At 38.0% G+C, this 18,652-nt stretch overlaps 1 protein-coding gene across 2 annotated transcripts in view; it reads left to right on the forward strand.

Moving 5' to 3' along the window:
* The window catches only part of OSBPL3 (oxysterol binding protein like 3), a 121,123-nt gene that overhangs the window by 70,895 nt on the left and 31,576 nt on the right, over nt 1-18,652 (forward strand). For both annotated transcript variants that reach the window (XM_089533056.1, XM_089533055.1), the window contains exons 7-11: nt 644-770; nt 2,314-2,417; nt 2,533-2,625; nt 6,317-6,473; nt 10,640-10,770. In XM_089533056.1, coding sequence (XP_089389182.1) covers nt 644-770; nt 2,314-2,417; nt 2,533-2,625; nt 6,317-6,473; nt 10,640-10,770 — 612 coding nt within the window. The remainder of the gene's footprint in view (nt 1-643; nt 771-2,313; nt 2,418-2,532; nt 2,626-6,316; nt 6,474-10,639; nt 10,771-18,652) is intronic.

An 18,652-nucleotide genomic window follows, 5' to 3' on the forward strand; every position in this document is an offset into this window, starting at 1 on the left:
GGAATGGCATCCCACTGTCCCTTAGGGGTGGTCTGTATAGCCCCTTAATGTTAAAACATCAACTCAAAATTTCTCCCAGGTTAACTGATGATAAAGTGTATGTATTCCTGTGCAGTTTTATAGAATACAAAAGCGCATTGTCCTCATTCTCCTTCTTCCTCAATTTGGAACCTGAGGAAATTAGGAATCTCTTTCCTAGACTTCCATTGATGGACCAATAATTCATCACAGACCAGCCTCTCCAACCTTTTGCCTTCATGGAAGGTTCCAACATCCATTAGCCCTCACCATTAACAGTGTTGGTGGAGATGATGTGAGTTGTCTGGATGGTACCTGTTTGGGGAAAACTGGTGCACGATAAACAGTCATTTGAAGTTTTGGCATATGGCAATTGTAATAAAAGTTGTTCTCCACTACCCTCGCAGAGGAGCAATTGTGGCTGGGTGTGTGCCATTATTCTGCCAACCTCCTGATTAAAACTAAGACAGATAGCACTTTTAATGTATACAGCCTTCATAATTTTGGAAGTTACTTTTGCAAGCCTCTGTACTGGTCTTTCAAATCCATATAACATACCAATATATATTGTAAACATACTTTGGAATATATTGTTCAGTAATGAAATCTTGCCTCCATGAAACAGAGAGGCAGCCTGACACAACAAAATTCAGTACAGACTGGGAGTAGTATATCATTCTCCTGTTCAGCCAATGAGTCAAGGATTCCACCTTGGCTACAGTCTTCTGAAGATATGGAAAGATGCTCCAAAGGTAATTGTTCAAAAAGGAATTCAAATCTTTGAGTTATTTGACATTAATAAAACATTTTAACATGTGAATCTTTGTCACATAGTTGTCATGATGCATGGTCCACTGTGTGTTCTCATAATTCAAATTTTAAAGCAAACCTTTATAGTTACAAATTGAGTTGGGAAGGGAACACACAGCTGAGCATTTTCAGAATGACAGCATTCTATAAAGAAGAAGCAGGGAGTGCTTTCAGAGCCAGATTTGTTCATGATAACCATCTTGGGGCTTTCTTGCCATCAGTAGGTAGGATCACTCCCTGCTAATATGTGGCTCTGCTGTGATTGCCAAAACCACATAAACACACACATTCTCATTCCTTCTCTCTCTCTCCCTCTTTGTGTCCCCTCCACCACCACACTGGCCCTCTCAGGATTTGAAAATCATTCAATTGACTCCAGTAGAGATTTTTTAAAAGCTGTTTTGACACACAGGAGGGGAAAGGGATGTAGGAGGTGGGCCTCTGCCACCAGGTGGGTGAGTTTTGGAGTACTTGTTAACATCATGGCCAAATGTTAACAGCTGCCCAGGGACATAGAAAGGGTTAATTTGTATTAGTGACTTGAATATATTTCTGCATTAGTTTGGCATCTTGAGGCTGAGAAACAATATGAAGACAGGGAGCAGGGGAATGATTTTTTTTTTTGTTAATAATCTACACAGTTCTTATAGCTTGCACAGTTTTCATAGTTTTCTTCAGGGGTGGGGAATGGTTCATACCATGCATTTTGGTGTGTGTTTGTTTTTTGTTTTTTGACATTTTTTGTTTGCTTGCTTGTTTACTTGCTTCCTTGGCAAACTTGCTGGGGCTTCTGAGGACCAAAGCTTGAGCATCCATGGAGTAAAGGACTAGCTATAGCCACCTTGTATAGGTAGAACAACTCCTTCAGTCCTGTTTAGATTTAGCTCAATTTTACTACTTCAATTTTGATTAGCACTCATATCACCTGGCATATTTCTGTAACAAAACACAAAGTTAGATGTGTGTTAGTAGCTCCTTGAAGCAAGTAGCAATTATAATGAACATATATCTAGATAACATTTTAATTCTACAGATAAGGCATTATGTACACATTTCAAGTTGAAATTTACTAATAATCTGGATTCAGAGATATCAGTAAAACCCCTTTCCATCCTCCCTCCAAGTGTGATACAATAATTTAAAAATATATTTTAGAAAGTTGTTCTTGGCAGTGATAATGTATTTTGCTTTTCCATGTTGAGTTTGCTAAAATACCAGCACAATAGATTCATAACAGTTATTTAAAATCCTAAAAGAGTTTTTGTTTTATTTTATTGCTTATTTCCCACTTTTCTCCTTGAATACTATCAGGAACAAAACTATAAACTAGGCAGTTTATAAACTATAAACTAAACAATTTAATCAAATTTATTCAATAATCCATAATAATAAACAGCTATGCTGAAAGATCTAGAGTCTACCTATCTTCCCACACCACTCTCATTTTTATAAAGCCACTGAAAAATCTTTCTTTATTCCAAACAGAACTCTCCAACTGTCACAGCTATCTCTTGGAGATGAGCCAGCTTTTGCAAAGCATGGAAGTTCTCCATAGGACGTACTCAGCACCTGCTATAAATGCCATGCAGGTTAGTTGTGGAAATTGCTACTTTGGTAGGTCGTGCTGCTAGTTCATCTTAGCATTCTTCCCAGATTTGTGTCAAATGATCCTTTTCTTTTTCTGTCCTGTGTGCTGTTCTAAAGGGCATCCCTTTTGAAAGTCCTAAAAAGGAAAAAAGATCGCACAGAAGGTGGCGTTCCCGAGCCCTTGGTAAAGATGCTAAAGCAATGTTGCAGGTAACCAACCCTTCCCCCCCATCCTCTGTCTCAGTCTAAAATAGCAGAGTTTGGAAATGTTACTTCTTGGACCGCGGTTCCCTGCAGCCCCCAGGCAGCAGTCAGTGTGCTGGATGGAAAAAGTGGGGAGTTGTAGTCCAAAACCTGTAATTTTTCAGGGCACTGTAAAATACAGAATGAGTATACTGGTGAAAAACAACTCATTTTCTCCAATATAATTCATAGTTGTAGTAATTAGTCTCTATGACAGATGGTGATTTAATTCTGTTGGTGTAAGCAGTGTATAGAACAAAAGGTGCTGTATTAACTAGCCTACTGAGCTTTTCATTCATGCAGCTTTTAACAACATAGTAAACATATTTATCTTTAAAACCAGTTTCTTCCATTTGGATGGTGCTCATTTATTTGGGTTGTAGGGCTTGTGAGAAGGCAAGAGAGCAGAACAGTGCCATGCATAGTATCTTGGGCCAATACCAAGAATCTTTGGCAGTGGGCTGAGAAAGACCTCCCTTAAGCCTTTAAAGGGAACTGCCATTTGGGTGATGGAGAAACTAGCCAGATCTAAATCAAGGCAAAATTTTATACAAGCTATGAGACTGGGGTACTGGTCAATTGACTGGTCAAATGTTATCATCATCATCATCATCCAACATTCCATAATGTTAAGAGCACCTTTGAGTAATTTGCAACTTTTACTTTTTTTTAGTGCTTCCTAGCACTGTTTGATAGCAGCTGGGATGAATGATAGTCCCCTGTTCTATGAGAGCCTACCTAGCATGACCACATTAAAAACCGAAGGTTCCTGTACCTTTAACAGTGGTTTGGGTTAAGGAATTTCAGCAGGTATAACTTGTCATTCAGTTGCCTTTTCCACACAACTATAAAAGGCAAAAGAGCCGTGTCCTCTTTTCCATGGGGAGGCCTTCTAAACCTACTCCTCACTTTTGCAGACAAACATTCATCATTCTTCAGTTATCTCTGAAAGTTTATGCTGACCTTCTCTATTTTAAATAATTCAGCTAGCTTCTCTTGCTGGTCTTTTGCTGCAGCTACAGCACTCTCTGAACAGAGTCACATGACTTGGGTATGAAGCATTAACTAAAAAAGCATATGTAAGCAGTTTTCAGAGAGACACTGTTCTGAGGTTACTTGCTAGCAAGAATTTTAGCCTCTGTGATGCCTGCTAGGCAATGCAAAGGGCCAGAAGATTAAAACAAAATACAGCGTAGCTAAATTTGCTGGTAATATTCATGTTTGTGAATTGTCACAGAGAACTCAGTGCACACCAAGGCATTGTGACAGTGGTGATTCATTTGCAATATAGTACATGTGTGTGGTGTGTGAAAGATTTGTGCTTTTCTCTGCTGCTCTACCTCTTACCTCTGTCTAGAAAAGTAGGAAAAGGAAGTGTCTGGTGCCATTTTTTGCTGGTACCATTTTTAAAGGTGTATTTGGTGGGCAGGGTGTGAGTTCCAGACATACTGTGTGTGCTGTTTGCTTGCAAGTAATTTCAGACTTATGGCAACTTTAAGAGCAACCTATCATGGGGCTTTCTTGGCAATATTTCCTCAGAAAAGGTTTGCATTGCCTTCCCCTGAGGCACATTAGTGATACCGGAATATAACTCAAAGCTCCTCTCAGTCAAATAATAGTCTGCTGTCTTGGCCCAAACCATCAAACATGCGTAGCAATTATTGGGCCACTGTCACAGAAAGAAGGCTAAAGGGTGTTCTCTAATCTCCCAATTTCCATTCATCAGGCCAGTTATTTTGCTCATCTCAGAGGCATGTTGTTTGTGGAGCATTCTAGAAGAAGTAAGGAGTTTCCATCTGTGGGGAGTGAGGTGACTCAGTCTGCACATGTTCAGGAGAAATCAGACCACCTTAGAATGTTCTTAAAAGATGTCAGCATATTTGCAGATGAAAGGTGACAAAACTTACAATTGGCCCAAGTTTTAAACTGCTACCTAGTGGTCCACCATGCGCTCTGTAAAGCATCTGGGGGAGTGAATGAAGTCTTCTTTTATTTCGTGAGGTTAGCATGTTCTTTGCTTTCATTGGGGGAGGGGAATAGCACTTTTAAATGCTTACCTGTTATTTGGCCAGTCAATTGACCAAGTTTTTTGTTTTTTGTTCTTTTTGCTTGTAACCGGTCAAACGCTAACCCCTAATAAACTGCCCAATACGCTTTTGCTGTGGCCACACTCCAGCCTAGCAATCCTACCCCTTACCTTTTTTCTCCCCATACCCCTAGTCCCCTGAATTCAGCAAAACGTTTAATGAGGAGTTGGAGCACAAGTTTTCAGGTGAGTAACTGATAAGTAACTGCTTCCCCAAATTAAGTGTCTGAAATAAGGTAGGAAGTTTGAATGGAAAGAAGAAAGCAAGAAGGATTTAACAAAGTCCGATGGATAAAAATAGAATATACTCTAGAATCATAAGGGCCATCACCATTTAAACATGAGTAAACTGATACTAATTATAACTGCAATATACATTATGCATAGCCTGAAATTATGATAACTGCAATATTTGTGATGCATAGCCTCAGATCATCCTTTTCATTTTTTTAGAGGCACTGGGAATTCCAGTATAAAATCAATGGTACTTACATTTGTGTAATGCTAATGTTATGCTAACAGTATATTAGATACTATAAAACAGTGGTCCCCAAACTGTGCCTTTGAGAGATTTTGAACTTCAAGTTCCAGAACCTTCAGCCATGTTGGCCAAGAGTCTGGGATTCTGGGAGCTGAAGTCCAAAATCCTTTAAAGAGCACAGTCTGGGGACCACTGCTGTAAAACATACTTAATTGGTTAATTTGGGCCCACTAGAAGAACTGAAATTGGCTTTATTTCACATTTTGTTTGTATGTTTTTTTGTCTAGCTCAGGTAGTAAAGCAGGCTAGAGAAGTTTGGAATTAATGGGCGGATAAAGGGAGACCAAGGGGACTGGCCAATACATAGTGAGGATGGGTACACAAAAAAATCAAGTGACAGCAGAACTTTAGGTATGGTGATGCTGGGATTATTTCACAAAGGTTTTACATGACAATTTGGATATTGAGGTAGGAGGTGGAGAGAACTTGAATAATAATAATAATAATAATAATAATAATAATAATAATAATAGTGAGGAGCAGGCTGTTTGAGGAGTGTGAGGAAGCTCATCATAGGAGGCAATCACGCAAATGTTCCTGGATTACAACTCTCAGAAAACCTGGCCAATGATGAGGATTGTGGGGAGCTGTAGTCCATTAATACCTGGAGGGGCTTCATGATTCCACTTGGAATTTGAAATTTGGCTAGAGAAGGATGTTATGGCATTGGGTTAAAGACAGGAGTAATCTGGAAGAAACTAATCTGTAAATCTAAATTGGAGAAAAAACTGCAGAGGAAATTGCCGGCAAAGACTGAATGTACAATGGCCTGGAAGACAAATAGCACCATTTAACACCTAAGCAAAACTTCCAGGCCTTTCATTAAAGCTTTGTGCAACCTACATGACAAACCTATATAACTTCTTATCTCTTGATTTACAAGAGTAAATAGCCTCTTTTAAATCAATACATTTTTGGCCCTTGGTAAATCCTGAATCTGGTAATCTGGAGTCATTATTATTCTTGTTGTTATCATCATCATTCTCATCATCATCATTGTCATCACAAGCTGGTGTGTGTGTTCTTTGTAGGTACCAAGTGTTCTTTCTGCTCCACTGAGACTGCATGCTTCCAATCCTAATTTATCTACATTAGATTTTGGTGAAGAGAAAATTTATTCAAATGGTTCTGAAACAACCTCAGAATTTTCGAAAATGCAGGAAGACCTGTGTCACATAGCACACAAAGGTAAACCAGATTTTATTTACTGCGATTGGAATAAAAGTAATTAAAGCTATTAGTGTTGTGACAAATCCAGTAAAATAACAGTTCACACTATAGTTGCTATATTTTAGCCTTTTTTCCTTTAATCTGTCATCCTTCTGAAGATGAAAATTCTTTCTTTCTTTCTTTTCTGCCCTGCATAACAAGATCTCAGGGTGGCGTACGTATCAAATCAGTTTAAGCAGTTTAAAACAATGTAAAACATATGAAACTGTATTTAAGCCCTGAACTTTATTTTAGCACAGCTTGAACCAGACTAGTTACCCTATCTTACAGTTATGGTCTTCTCTAAATTAAGGCATAAATTTGTTTATTCAGGCATATTATACAGTCCCCCTAGAAAATGGCCTGTATATATTAAGATGCATTTTATAATAACTTCCGTTTCATCATACTTCCTTGCCGCTGGTTTTTATTCTCCCCTCCCTCTTAAAAAAAAGCCTAAGAGTTTTTGTGCTGAATCAATTCCATCAAGACTGAATAGTCTGGAGTAATGGTCTGAATATAAGTCGCTGGGATATTCTGTCCTAAAAGGCATTTGTTAAAATCTTTATCTGAAATGCAGCAGTAGATTGCATCTGGCTTATATACACATATACATGCTCCAAGTAGCTTGCTGAATTTCAGACTTGGCATTTGTGATGTAAGGAGGTTGCTATGGCAGTAACCTATTTTTAGTGATTGCAGAAGAGATTTTTTTTTAAAAAAAAAAAAAGGAGCTGGAAGGCCAGCTTAATCTGCCAATAGTGAGCCTTTTGCAAAATAAATAAATAAAATTTATTTATAGAGTATAAATGGTTTATCCATCTATATTCAGCAGCTGTAGTTGCAGGGGAGAGGAACTTTGGGGAAAGAAACATATACTTGCTCAAGCTTTATGTGCAATGTTTTATGAACAGGAAATATTCAGATATCATTTCTTTAAGCACAGACATCAATCAGTGATGGTTCCCCCATTCACATTTTGTTGTTGTTGTTGTTGTTGATAACAAAACATTGGCTTTCTAAGTCTCCATCTTGCACAGTATAATTAACTGGGTCATTTAGCACACTTTTCTCATGCCTAACATATGGTAGTTTTATATCCAGAGCTGGCATCACTTGATTCTCCAATTTTTTTCCCTCCATCACCTATTATCCTTCACCACTGCTATACTGGTGAAAGCTGATAGGTGTTGCAGTACCACAACATCTGAAAGACCAAAAGTTACTTCACCTACACGCACAAATGCTGTTTTCAATGATGAGAGTATACTGAAGTAGCTCACACCTCACAAGCATAATGAAGTGATTATTATGCAGCCAGAAGAGAAGGCATTTGTCCTTAATCTTGCTAGTTAGAAATGGCTCTATGAATCATGCCTTAGAAACAGTTGGATCTTCTTCCCTCACATGGCCCTGATGGAGCAAATTGAAAATATCATAATCCCATAAAAGCTTGAAACTGTCACCAAAGAGCCAGTACTCTGGGAACTCTATGCCAAATGAGCCAATTTCATTACATGGTGACTTTCATGGAAGAAAGTGGCCATATGGTGATGTTAGCATGAAGTAAAGGGATTGTTGTCATCCAGATTCACTGTGAGCTGGTGTTAACCTGCTTCCTGGTGTCTCACAGTAATAGTAGTTCATGTTGCTTTTACTCAAGATTATGTGAGAGGAAAATCATTAGCCTAATTATTAGCTTAGCTTTTCTTTCTTGCTGTCGATGTGTGCTTCCTTGTTTAGGAAATGAATGCACAACAAATCAGTGCTTTTAAAATAATTTGGGTGCTCATTGTTACATGTGATTGAGAACAGGTGTACTCATAGTGGATTATGTTACGCCATTCTGTGTTCAAATTCTAACTTGTCTATGAAGTCCCCTGTGTGACCCCCCAAACAAGTAATAATAATAAATATTTAATAAATATTTATTTGTATCCCACCTCTCCCTTTTTGAAGATCTTTCAGTTTAACCTACCCACAAATATTAAAATGGATTAATTATATATAAATCATGGAGATACAATAAATCAGGATACAGTGATAAGAAAAAAATCAGGAGGCCTTTAATTAATCTGGGGGGGGGGGATTCTGATTGGAGTGTGAAAGTTTTTACTAGCCTGATAAGAGGCCAGTTGTTTTGCTGGAGGTAGGAAAAGCATCTTTTCTTAGGAGTCATTTATACTCATGATTTTGTACTGAGGAGATACAGGGGAGATTTGATGATGCAATACTGAACCCACTAAATTAATATTCTCATTACTGTGGTATTGATTTAAAATGGAGCCTCCATTGTGAACACGTTTGATCGTTCTCGGGGGGGGGGGTAAATGTTAATCAAAAATGATGCACATTTTCATCATATCACTTATGCCAGCATTTAAAGATACTTTGACATAAGCTGTCAAAAAAATTTTTAAAAAAAAAGTCCACCATCTCATCATGTTCCCAAGAGAACCCCCTCCCTGGCTTTTGTGAGCTCTGGGAATCAGCCATTGGTGCAGATAAGGAAACTAATTCACTGGCAGAAGAGAAAAAAAGCCAGGTGGCACTTTAAAGGGACCACTTTCCAAAAGTGTGGGAAGTTTGAATCCAGTGCATTTATGGAGCTGGTTTCTTCACCCCTCACAACTGAGTGCAGAGAGTCAAAAACAATCATAGTTTGCCAGCAGGACAAGACCAGTGAGATGTGTATGTTCCACCCCTCTGCACATAACCCCTTCCTTCCTGAGTGCTTCGAATGAAATCGACAGCATGTTCTCATTTATGGCTCTTTAAAAAAGATCAGTCTTTCTAAAAGACGCAGTAAAAGTACCTGGGTTAAGTGGGATTTTTTGCCAGCTCCCCCAAAATAACCTGGAAATCATCTAGAAATAACCTGGTTTCCACACTGGATTATTTCGTAGTGTGAATGAGCTCTTACTTACAAGGAAATATATCCTCTATCAGCTGGCCAGTAAAAACAGTGTGTTCTGCCAAGCAATTTGTAAGATGTGAGATGGAGCATTCCACTGCATTTCCATGGTGGCCATTAGTGAAAGAGACTTGCATTCACCATAATGGAAACTAAGGAGGCTAGTGGGATGGTATTATTTTCCCCAGAACTCAGAAAAGTTACTGGCTGTACTGCCTGGAGCATTCTGGGTGCTGTGGTACAAAACAGTAATATTTCCAAGCTCTCAATTATTTATTTAATTATTTATTTGTCCTTGCCAACTTATTCACTCACCTGCATGTAATTCTTTCTAGAATGCCGAAATAAAGTGTCTGTCGGCATTATTGTAAACTTCACGGATAGAATCTGAATGTGCTATTAAATGTCTGAAGACTATAACATATTGATTGGCAAGAGACTGGAAGAGATTTATTATGTGTATCATTTACACACTTAGCAGTCTAATTTACATAATAATTCCAGTAGTCAGAGCTTTGTTCAGATCTGGATTTGCTCATGTTTAAAAAAGAGATCCAGTGAAATCAGTAATTTAACCAGTCATTTCATTAGGTCATTGCTGTAATGTCATTAAGTCTGGATCCATCTTCATGTGTGGACCCAGTAAATTGGGATGGGCAATTGTGTCCTTCTAGATGATTTTGTACTACAAATCCCAGCAAAGGTAAAGGATTGTTGGTGTTGCGATAAAAAAAAACCATCCAGAGGTGCACATTTGCCCTCCCCTGCATTAGATGATAGGCATTGGTGGTCAGGAAGAGGAGAGGTACTGATGTGGAAATCATTTGTCTTTAGCTAGGTCACTTGGGCAATTCCTAAATTATCCAGCCAGATAATGTATGCTAAGACTTTATTCAAAATAAATACTATGAACTTAGAATCAGAAAAGTAATTATATAACAGACTCCCTCTTTAATGAAGCTGCTACATTTTAATGCTGTTAATACCATGTTTTTTGTTGTTTTTGTTTACTGGTTTTAGATATTTATATCTCACTAAGTAAGACAACTCACAGAGTATTTTACATAAACAGTTATTAAAGATCAGCTATAAATATGATGAAGTTTACACTCTTGTTTTCTGCTCTGCTTTATCTGATTCAAGTATAGTCTGCTGAATTGTCCTATATTTTGACCTCCTGACTATGTTATGTCATTTCTGTAACACAGATATTTTTAATCTATTTTTATAGTGTACTTTACCTTAAAGTCGGCTTTTAGTACAATATCAACTGAGAGAGAGAAGCTGAAGCAGATGTTTGAACATGATGCAGTTTCATCTCCATCTGCTCAAATAGTTGGACTGAAGAATGCCTTATCATCTGTAAGTTATCATGTTCATTGCACTGATGTTCAGAGACATGTCTTATAAATCACATTATTATCTCTTCCTGGTTTGATCTTTTCCTGTGTTTATACTTCATTGAAATCCAAGCAAACTAATGCTGTTCAAAAGCCAAAGATCTTTCATGCCCTGGACTGTCTGATATATGCATATTCATTTGTTTCAGCAGCAATCATCAAATCATTATAATGAATATTTGTGAAGAAACATAACCTGCATATAGCAGGAACGCAGTAGAAGGTGCAATTTGTGTTGTGCAAGCACATAAATGTCATGCAATGTCCCTGTTATGGGTTGGACGTTCTATAACTCAAATACTTTTAATCACATACATACAGTTGGCCCTTCATATACATGGATTTCTTATACACGGAATGGTTTGAAAATGTTCAACAAAAGTATAAATTTCAAATATCAAACTTTGATTTTCCATTTTTTATAAGGGACACCATTTTGCTATGTCATTATATTTAATGGGACTTGAGCATCCACAGATTTTGTTATCCACAGGGGATCTTGGAACCAAACCCCAGCATATACAGTAACAAGGGTCCACTGTACTTGTATGTTTCCCTTATGCCTGCATATGCCCTCTTTTGGACATTGCAAAGGTTGATATTCCCTTACTGCAGCTACAGTATTGTGTTATGCTGAGCAGTATTGTGTTATGCTTGATTCACCAGTGTGAGCAGATGTTGCCTCCATTGAAAGGTGGTGCCCAAATGGAGTGCATCATTCAAAGCAATCTGTTTTTATGGGAGAAAATACAGAGGTGCATTTGATTGTAGGGGTGAATCTAACTATGCCCAGAGTGCCTGTACAGAAGATTGTTTCTTTGCAAAATAATTTCTGGAAGCACTTCAGAATGGGCATATACTGGGTGAGAATTGTGCATAAATATTTATTTTCTTTGTAGCGGAAAGGAACCTGTAAAAATTATTTATCTTCACTCATGAGAATAAGATAGTAGAATATTAACATCTCTAATACATAGTAGAGACTGAACTAGTTTAGTAGTGATTGTTTCAGAATCAATTTCTTGCCCAACAGATTAAAGCAAAATGTGTAAAAGCTGTGAGGAAATTAATCAGCAAGAAAAAAAGATACTGTGAATCATTCAGTGACTGTTGTGTCACTGAGTGAAATGTCTGTGATGAGCATATGTAGCTAACTTTTAAATGGCAATTTTACTTTTATTGTGAGGCTTTTTAAAAAAAGAAACTGCTGAGCATTGTAGAGTATGACTTGTCCTCAGAACTACACACTGGGTAGAATCCGGTTTAGTTATGTAAATAATTGACTAATCATTGAATAATTAAAGTAGTTTTCTTCCTTCTGTGGGAGAAAAGGACTATCCTGCCACAGTTTTCTCCCCATTATCAACCATCCAAAAGTGTTGTGTGGGAATTATTCTCCAAAGAAAACGTGTACTTTTTCTGTTTAAAAATCTGCGTTTTGTGTAGGTTATCTGCACAGGAAACAATATTTTCTGCACAGGAAGCCATTTGCTGAACTTAAAACAGATTTTACACAAGACACATATTTTTCCCCACAGAATCATTCCTGTGCATCAATTCAGGATATCAAATGCCAGGGGAATATTCTGCAGAATTCTTATTGTTCTATAATTTTTTCCAACTAAGTTTCCTGAATGTCAGTAAACCCATTTTCCAACCTCGAAACAGAAAGTTATGAATATTTGTTCCATTCTGTATTCCCTTTTCCATTCATTTTGATAACAAACTCATCTATCAGTAGGTGTTGCTGCAATTCAAAGTCTGCTTTTTGAACAGTTTGTGATCTTTTAGTATTAACGTGTTTGTCAGTATTCATGCCTTGAAGTTGCCCATCACCTTATTACAAACCCAAAAATTTCATAGGGTTTTCTTAGGCAAGGAATATTCAGAGGTGGTTTTTCCCTCTGAAATGAATGTCTACAGCAGCGGTTCTCAACCTGTGGGTCGCAACCCCTTCGGGGGTCGAAAGACCCTTTCACAGGGGTCACCTAAGAACATTGGAAAACACAGTAAAATTGCGGTTATGAAGTAGCAATGAAAATAATTTTATGGTTGGGGGTCACCACAACATGAGGAAATGTATTAAAGGGTTGCGGCACTAGAAAGGTTGTGAGCCACTGGTCTACAGCATCTGGTATTCATTATGGTCTCTCATCCAAATACTTACCAAGGTTGATGCTGCTTAGCTTCCAGGGTCAGAAGGGATCTTTATTATGGCCAGTATTAACATGCTCTCTTCTAATTCTCTTCTTTGACTAAATGATGAGACTGTTAAGATATTGGCCCATTAAAGTATTATCGTCAGCCTTTTCCCTAGACAATACGAGATTCACTTTGGCATACCTGCTGCTAAGCTTATCACTGATCATAGTCATCAAACTCACAGGAGTTAGCTTTGACAGGGAGAAGAAGTGTGTCAGCTGCTCTCATAGGTTTGAACGTCTGTTCTGTTGGAATTGGGGGTGGGGTGAGCCAGAGCAAATGCAAGCTATTGCTCATTGGGTGTAAAGAGCCTTTGTCTGAGCCCAGCTTTAGAGTTCAGAGTGTAGAGCAGAGTAGAATCCTGGAAAACAGATGATCACAGAGCTTGAAAATGTTACTTTTTTGACTATAAGACTCAAAATCCACTCCTGCCAATGTAGAGAACTGTGCGAGTTACAGATCAAAAAAAGTAATTTTTTTTCTAGTTTGCAATAGATTGTCTTTTTAAAATGCTGATTATATCAATAATTTCTGCAACTCAAACCTCAGAATGTCAGGAAAGGAGGGTGTATCTTACTAGGAGGTTTTTGTGTGTAAAAGAGAATCAAAAATGGCATTCCCTATCAGCAAGTTGATGTGGTGCTGTATTTTCTCTTGCCTTAGGACTCTTTTTGTTTTTCCTTCGTTGTTCTTCTGTATATGCAGATTAGGCCTGATCCTGCACCTTTTAGTGCTAATTCAAAATCCATTATTACCAGCTTTAACCAACAGCTTTCAAACATATGGATGAGAAAAATCATAAAATGACATTATAAAGTCTGCCTCAGCAACAAATAGCCTTACAATGGAAGTAGCCACAGAAAACATAATGCCAATGTTTATTAGAAGAGTCATACTCTTAACTGTTAGATTATAAATCATTTGATTATGGATTATTTGCACATTATAAAACCATTTTAGAACAGAGTACTCTTCAGACTTGTGGCACGGATGATCTGTCCTGTTGGCTAAATCTCATTATTTGACTGTTAGATATTTTGCATTCTGCAGTTCGTGTTTGGTGTAAACTCTTTTGTTCCGTAAACAAAACTCTAACTTCTCTTAACAGGATTAAATAGTATTTCAGTGAGGACTCAGACATTTCTTTCTGTCCTATCTTTGCTAGTCTGATCCTGCTGGCTCTGTTCCAGCCATATTGAGCCTCCATGTTCAAGAAAGTATAGCACTAGAAACAAATGACACTGGTCTAGATAGAAACAAACAACTTGCTAAGACCACAGAATGAATAAAAGGCACACAGGAATCTGAACTCCTTCAACCATTTGTCACTCCTCTGTCTCAACATTTGCTGCAGTGCCACTGCATATTTTCTCCCCTCCTCTACCTCAAGTGTGGGAAACCAATTTCAAGAAGACTTACTAGGGACCTTATCACACTAGATGAATTTTGCTCAGAAACGGGATTTAAAAGTAGAAAATCCCCATAAATGTGGGATGATTTTCAGACGATGTTTCTCCCAAACAGCAATAATGCGAAAATAAAGCAAACAGAAAGTGGACAAAAACTTCCTGAAAGTAAAAAGGTGTTGTTTTTGGCCACTCTCCATTGCTTTATTTTTGTATTATTGCTGTTTGGAGAAATGCATCTGAAAATCATCCCCCATTTGCGTTTTTTTTTTTTTTTTCTACTTTTAAAATCCCATTTCTGAGTGGGATTCATCTAGAGTGGCTAAATGAAATACTGCAAAAAATACAATACTTTTTTCTATAATGAATAAGTCACCTTAAGTCCCTCCGGGGAGAAAGGTAGCATACAAATGAAATAAATACATATAAATAAATAAATCTCTGGAATTCACACCCACAAGATATGGTGTTGGCTCAAAACAGTAAATAATTTTGCTCTTCTTTGGCCACCTGCCTGAAAAGCATAAGCACCTGTGAGGCACTGAGGCATCTATAGAGATGAGAAAAACTGAGCTTCATTTTCCAACTGTACTGTACCTTGATGCTAAATTGGAGCAGCTTTCTCCAACCACTTGCCGGTGGGGTAGCAGAAGTTGTTGGGCAAGGCTGCTGTGAAGTGTGATTTAATTATTAATATTCACATCTTAGAACGTTACCTTCAAAAATCATTATGGTAGTAGGCATTGTAGTAGCCACAGTTTGAACAAGTTTCCAATCGTAGCTGAGTGTCTGAAACAGGGTTCTTTGATGAATAGTTGCTTCATATATCTATGTGGCAGTTCTGCATATATGTGAAATATATACAATTTCATGTAGAGTGGCCTGAGATACCTCTGAATGGACACTATTCCATCACATTATTTGGCCATGTTAGTCTCCAGACAGTACTTTGCCTTGACAGTCACTGGCAAGAATTGAGCTGACATCACGATGTATTCCTGGAAGACATATTGACTGTAACTAAGCATGTCCAGGAAATTCAAGAGAGGAAGGACTGGCAAACAAGGTGTAAACACAATACTGCCAAATTCTCCTGGGAGTAAGAGGATACAATTCAAATACCATTAATGAGAGTGTCCCTTTGGCTTTATTCCCAAATAGTTACTGCTTCAGGAGAAATCTGCTTCCTTGTGAGAGAGAGTGGCTTAAATTACCAAGTGAGAGAGGGAGTAAAGGAGAACCTTCCCCTTAAAAACAATTATTATTGTTGTCGTTGTTGTTGTCATGTGGTGTTTATTTATATAGTGCTGTAAGTTTTGCACGGCACTTTACAGAGTTATTGAAACAACATAAAACCTGCCAAGAGGGGGGAAGAGGCATGACTTAGCTAAAATCAGTAAGAGTCAAAGGCTAGAGTATATGGATTTTAAAAAAACAAAACCCAGCCCCAATTTGAGCATTGTGAGAAATGTTAGGTGTACTCTTTCTACCAAAGGATTTATCACAGTCAAAAAGCAAAACAGACACTTAATAAAAAAAAGGCCAAAGATGCTGCAGGACTGCTTTAACAACAGACTTTGAAAAGGTTTTTTTATTACTTGGTGGGATGTGGTAGCATCTTTGTTCGCAATTGTTAAAGGAAGGTCTCAGCATTGCTTTCACTTTTGTTACATACTGGTTTGATTGAATACTAGTGTCATCATAGGTTATTAAAAATCTAAAGCTACAAATATCATGAAATGCTTCCCTGTGCTTCATTGCAATAGCATTATTGATTTGAGTGGAATTCGATTCTTTTTAGCTTAAAAAAAAAGACAAGACACAAACTTCCAAGATCAAGAGTGAACTGCTATGGCCCATATGTATATCCTCTTGGTTCAGTTTTATTGTCATAAGAAGAGCAGACGTCAAAGAAAAAAAAGGTCAACACTGCATTTCAAACTTTTATCTTGGATGAGGGCAGGAATCATGTGGCCAACAGGCTTCATGTTGCCTGGGGAAGACGTCCCAATGTCCCATACAGCCCTTGATACTGCTCAGGGATTCCTGGATCCTTTTTTTAAAAATCAACAAGAAAAACAATTTTTTCAGCCAGAGATACTTCTGAGGGCCATGATTGGGACACTATGTTGTATCTTGTTCTTGTGGGCCTCTCACCCTAACATACTCATCCCCTGATTCAGAGTACAGAAAAGGCTTATATGCATCTTGTTTTCCACAGTGTAGAGGTAGGACTCGAGTGACCCTCCAGTTGGTCTGCAACTCTGGTAAACCCTTCCTAGCATACCCAACAGTGAAGGGCCATTGGACTTTGACATCTGAAGGGCTGAATGGTCCCCTCTCCTGCCATTATGTGCAGGAAACTTTTGAAGATCTGGCCAAGTAACTCCCAAAAGGAATTAGTATTCTTCCAATTACAAAAAGTATTTCTATTTGGTTTCATTGGGTAATCCTGGATTCTCAGAAAATCCATTTTATTCAATTAGGGCAGATCTATCTAGATGCTGAAAATGTTGATATTTTCTGACTGCTAGTTATCAGGTTGAGATAGGTCTGCTCTACTTCAAGAGTACATAGTTTGTTATTTGAGAAACAAATTGTCCTCCATAACAGTGCTACTCAAAGTGATGTTGGTCCATGGCCCTTTGACTGCTAGTCCCTGTCAGGTTTCCAGGAAAGGAAGAAAAAAATTATAGCCAATAAGGACAAATACATGCTGGTCCCTTGGGGAAAACATGATTGCTGGTCCCCGATACCAGATAGCCTAAGAAGCAGTGATTTATAAAATTTGTGAATTTTGTTTGATATGTGCCTCAGAAAAGTGTTTCTGCTTCTTTCATTTCTGTATTCACCACATCATGTCATGTTTTAAAAGAAACATGGAAATCTTTAAATATTTCCAATTAGCATGTTTGCCTATAGACCTAGATTTTCTGATACAGCATTAGGAACAAAACCTACATCTTAAAATCAGGACATTCGAAGGATGTTTGAAGAACAGTCTTATATAAGTCTATTCAGAATTAAATCCTGTTGCATTTCAAGTAAATAGATATAGGATTGCAGAGTAAGGAAAATAATTAACAAGTGTAAATTCCCATGTGATTGGGCATATTTGTTCTAAAAAAATCTAATTTTGTTTGCAAGAAGACTGTTATTCCCACTTGTTGAAGAGGCTTGTTTGATCCTCTGATTATTAATATTGTACACAATTTAGTGACAGTGTGATTTTCCTACTCTACTTTTATATCACAGTACAGTTGATATATGCCACTCTGCTTTTAGTAGTGTCCTCCAAAAGCAGGTCTAGTTTAGTGATCTGTCTGTCGTCAGCCAATTATCTTCTCCATTTCTCTTTGCCTGACCTAATGTGAAAACTGAGAGTAGAATAGTTGCCTTATAATTCTGTTATCATCTAAGGACACTACTCATGAGTTTTCTAATACAAAGTATGGGAAGCTTCTGCTGCATCAAGGGGGGAGAGAAAGTCATATTCACACCTGTTTTAGTGGTGATATTCTTTAGTGGAGAACCCACTAGAAAACAGTAATTACGAACTTAAATTCCAAAATGATTAGTCAGACTTGCACTTAAAGTCATGTTCCATTTGAAGATATCTGAAACAATTAGTCATACTTTTACTTCAGCATCATAGTCCATTTCAGGAAACCAAGAATTTAATGTGAAGAAGGGGATGTGGCAGTGGTTGAAACAAAATAGTTGGCTATGGTGGATCATCTATTTGATGACCACCATGGAATAGTGAAACCAGGCACACAAAGCTGAGTTAAATAATGGCCACTTTATTTGACCTATATACTATTTAAGCTGATGGACTGAAAAGGAGCAAGGAGAGGAACAATCTGATGCGCGTTCAGCTGAGGCCAGGTGTCTAGCTAGACTCCCTCCTCAGCCTTCCCTTGGTGTAACACCTGATCTCCAGGGCCAGTCCAATAACTGAGTTACTCCCTGGGCAGCCATATACTAGAAGGTAAATCCAAGGTACTCCAACCCAAGTCCCAGGACCTTATAAGCAAGAGCAAAACCTCCAGGTCAGTTTCAAGGGCAGCTTCCTCCTCCACCTCCTAGATCCCAAGACCTGTAGAGGAGGTTCCAGAACACTACCCTTCAGCAAAAGGGTGCCAAGTGTACACCAAAGTCTTACATTATTTTCTCACTATCTATCACATGACAACCTATTTGTAGACATCACCCAGAGCCAATTGTCAAAGTCCC

The sequence above is a fragment of the Sceloporus occidentalis genome, unplaced genomic scaffold (genome assembly GCF_023333645.1).
Source record: "Sceloporus occidentalis isolate IW3139 unplaced genomic scaffold, rSceOcc1.0.p SCAF_7, whole genome shotgun sequence".
Classification (NCBI taxonomy): Eukaryota; Metazoa; Chordata; class Lepidosauria; order Squamata; family Phrynosomatidae; genus Sceloporus; species Sceloporus occidentalis.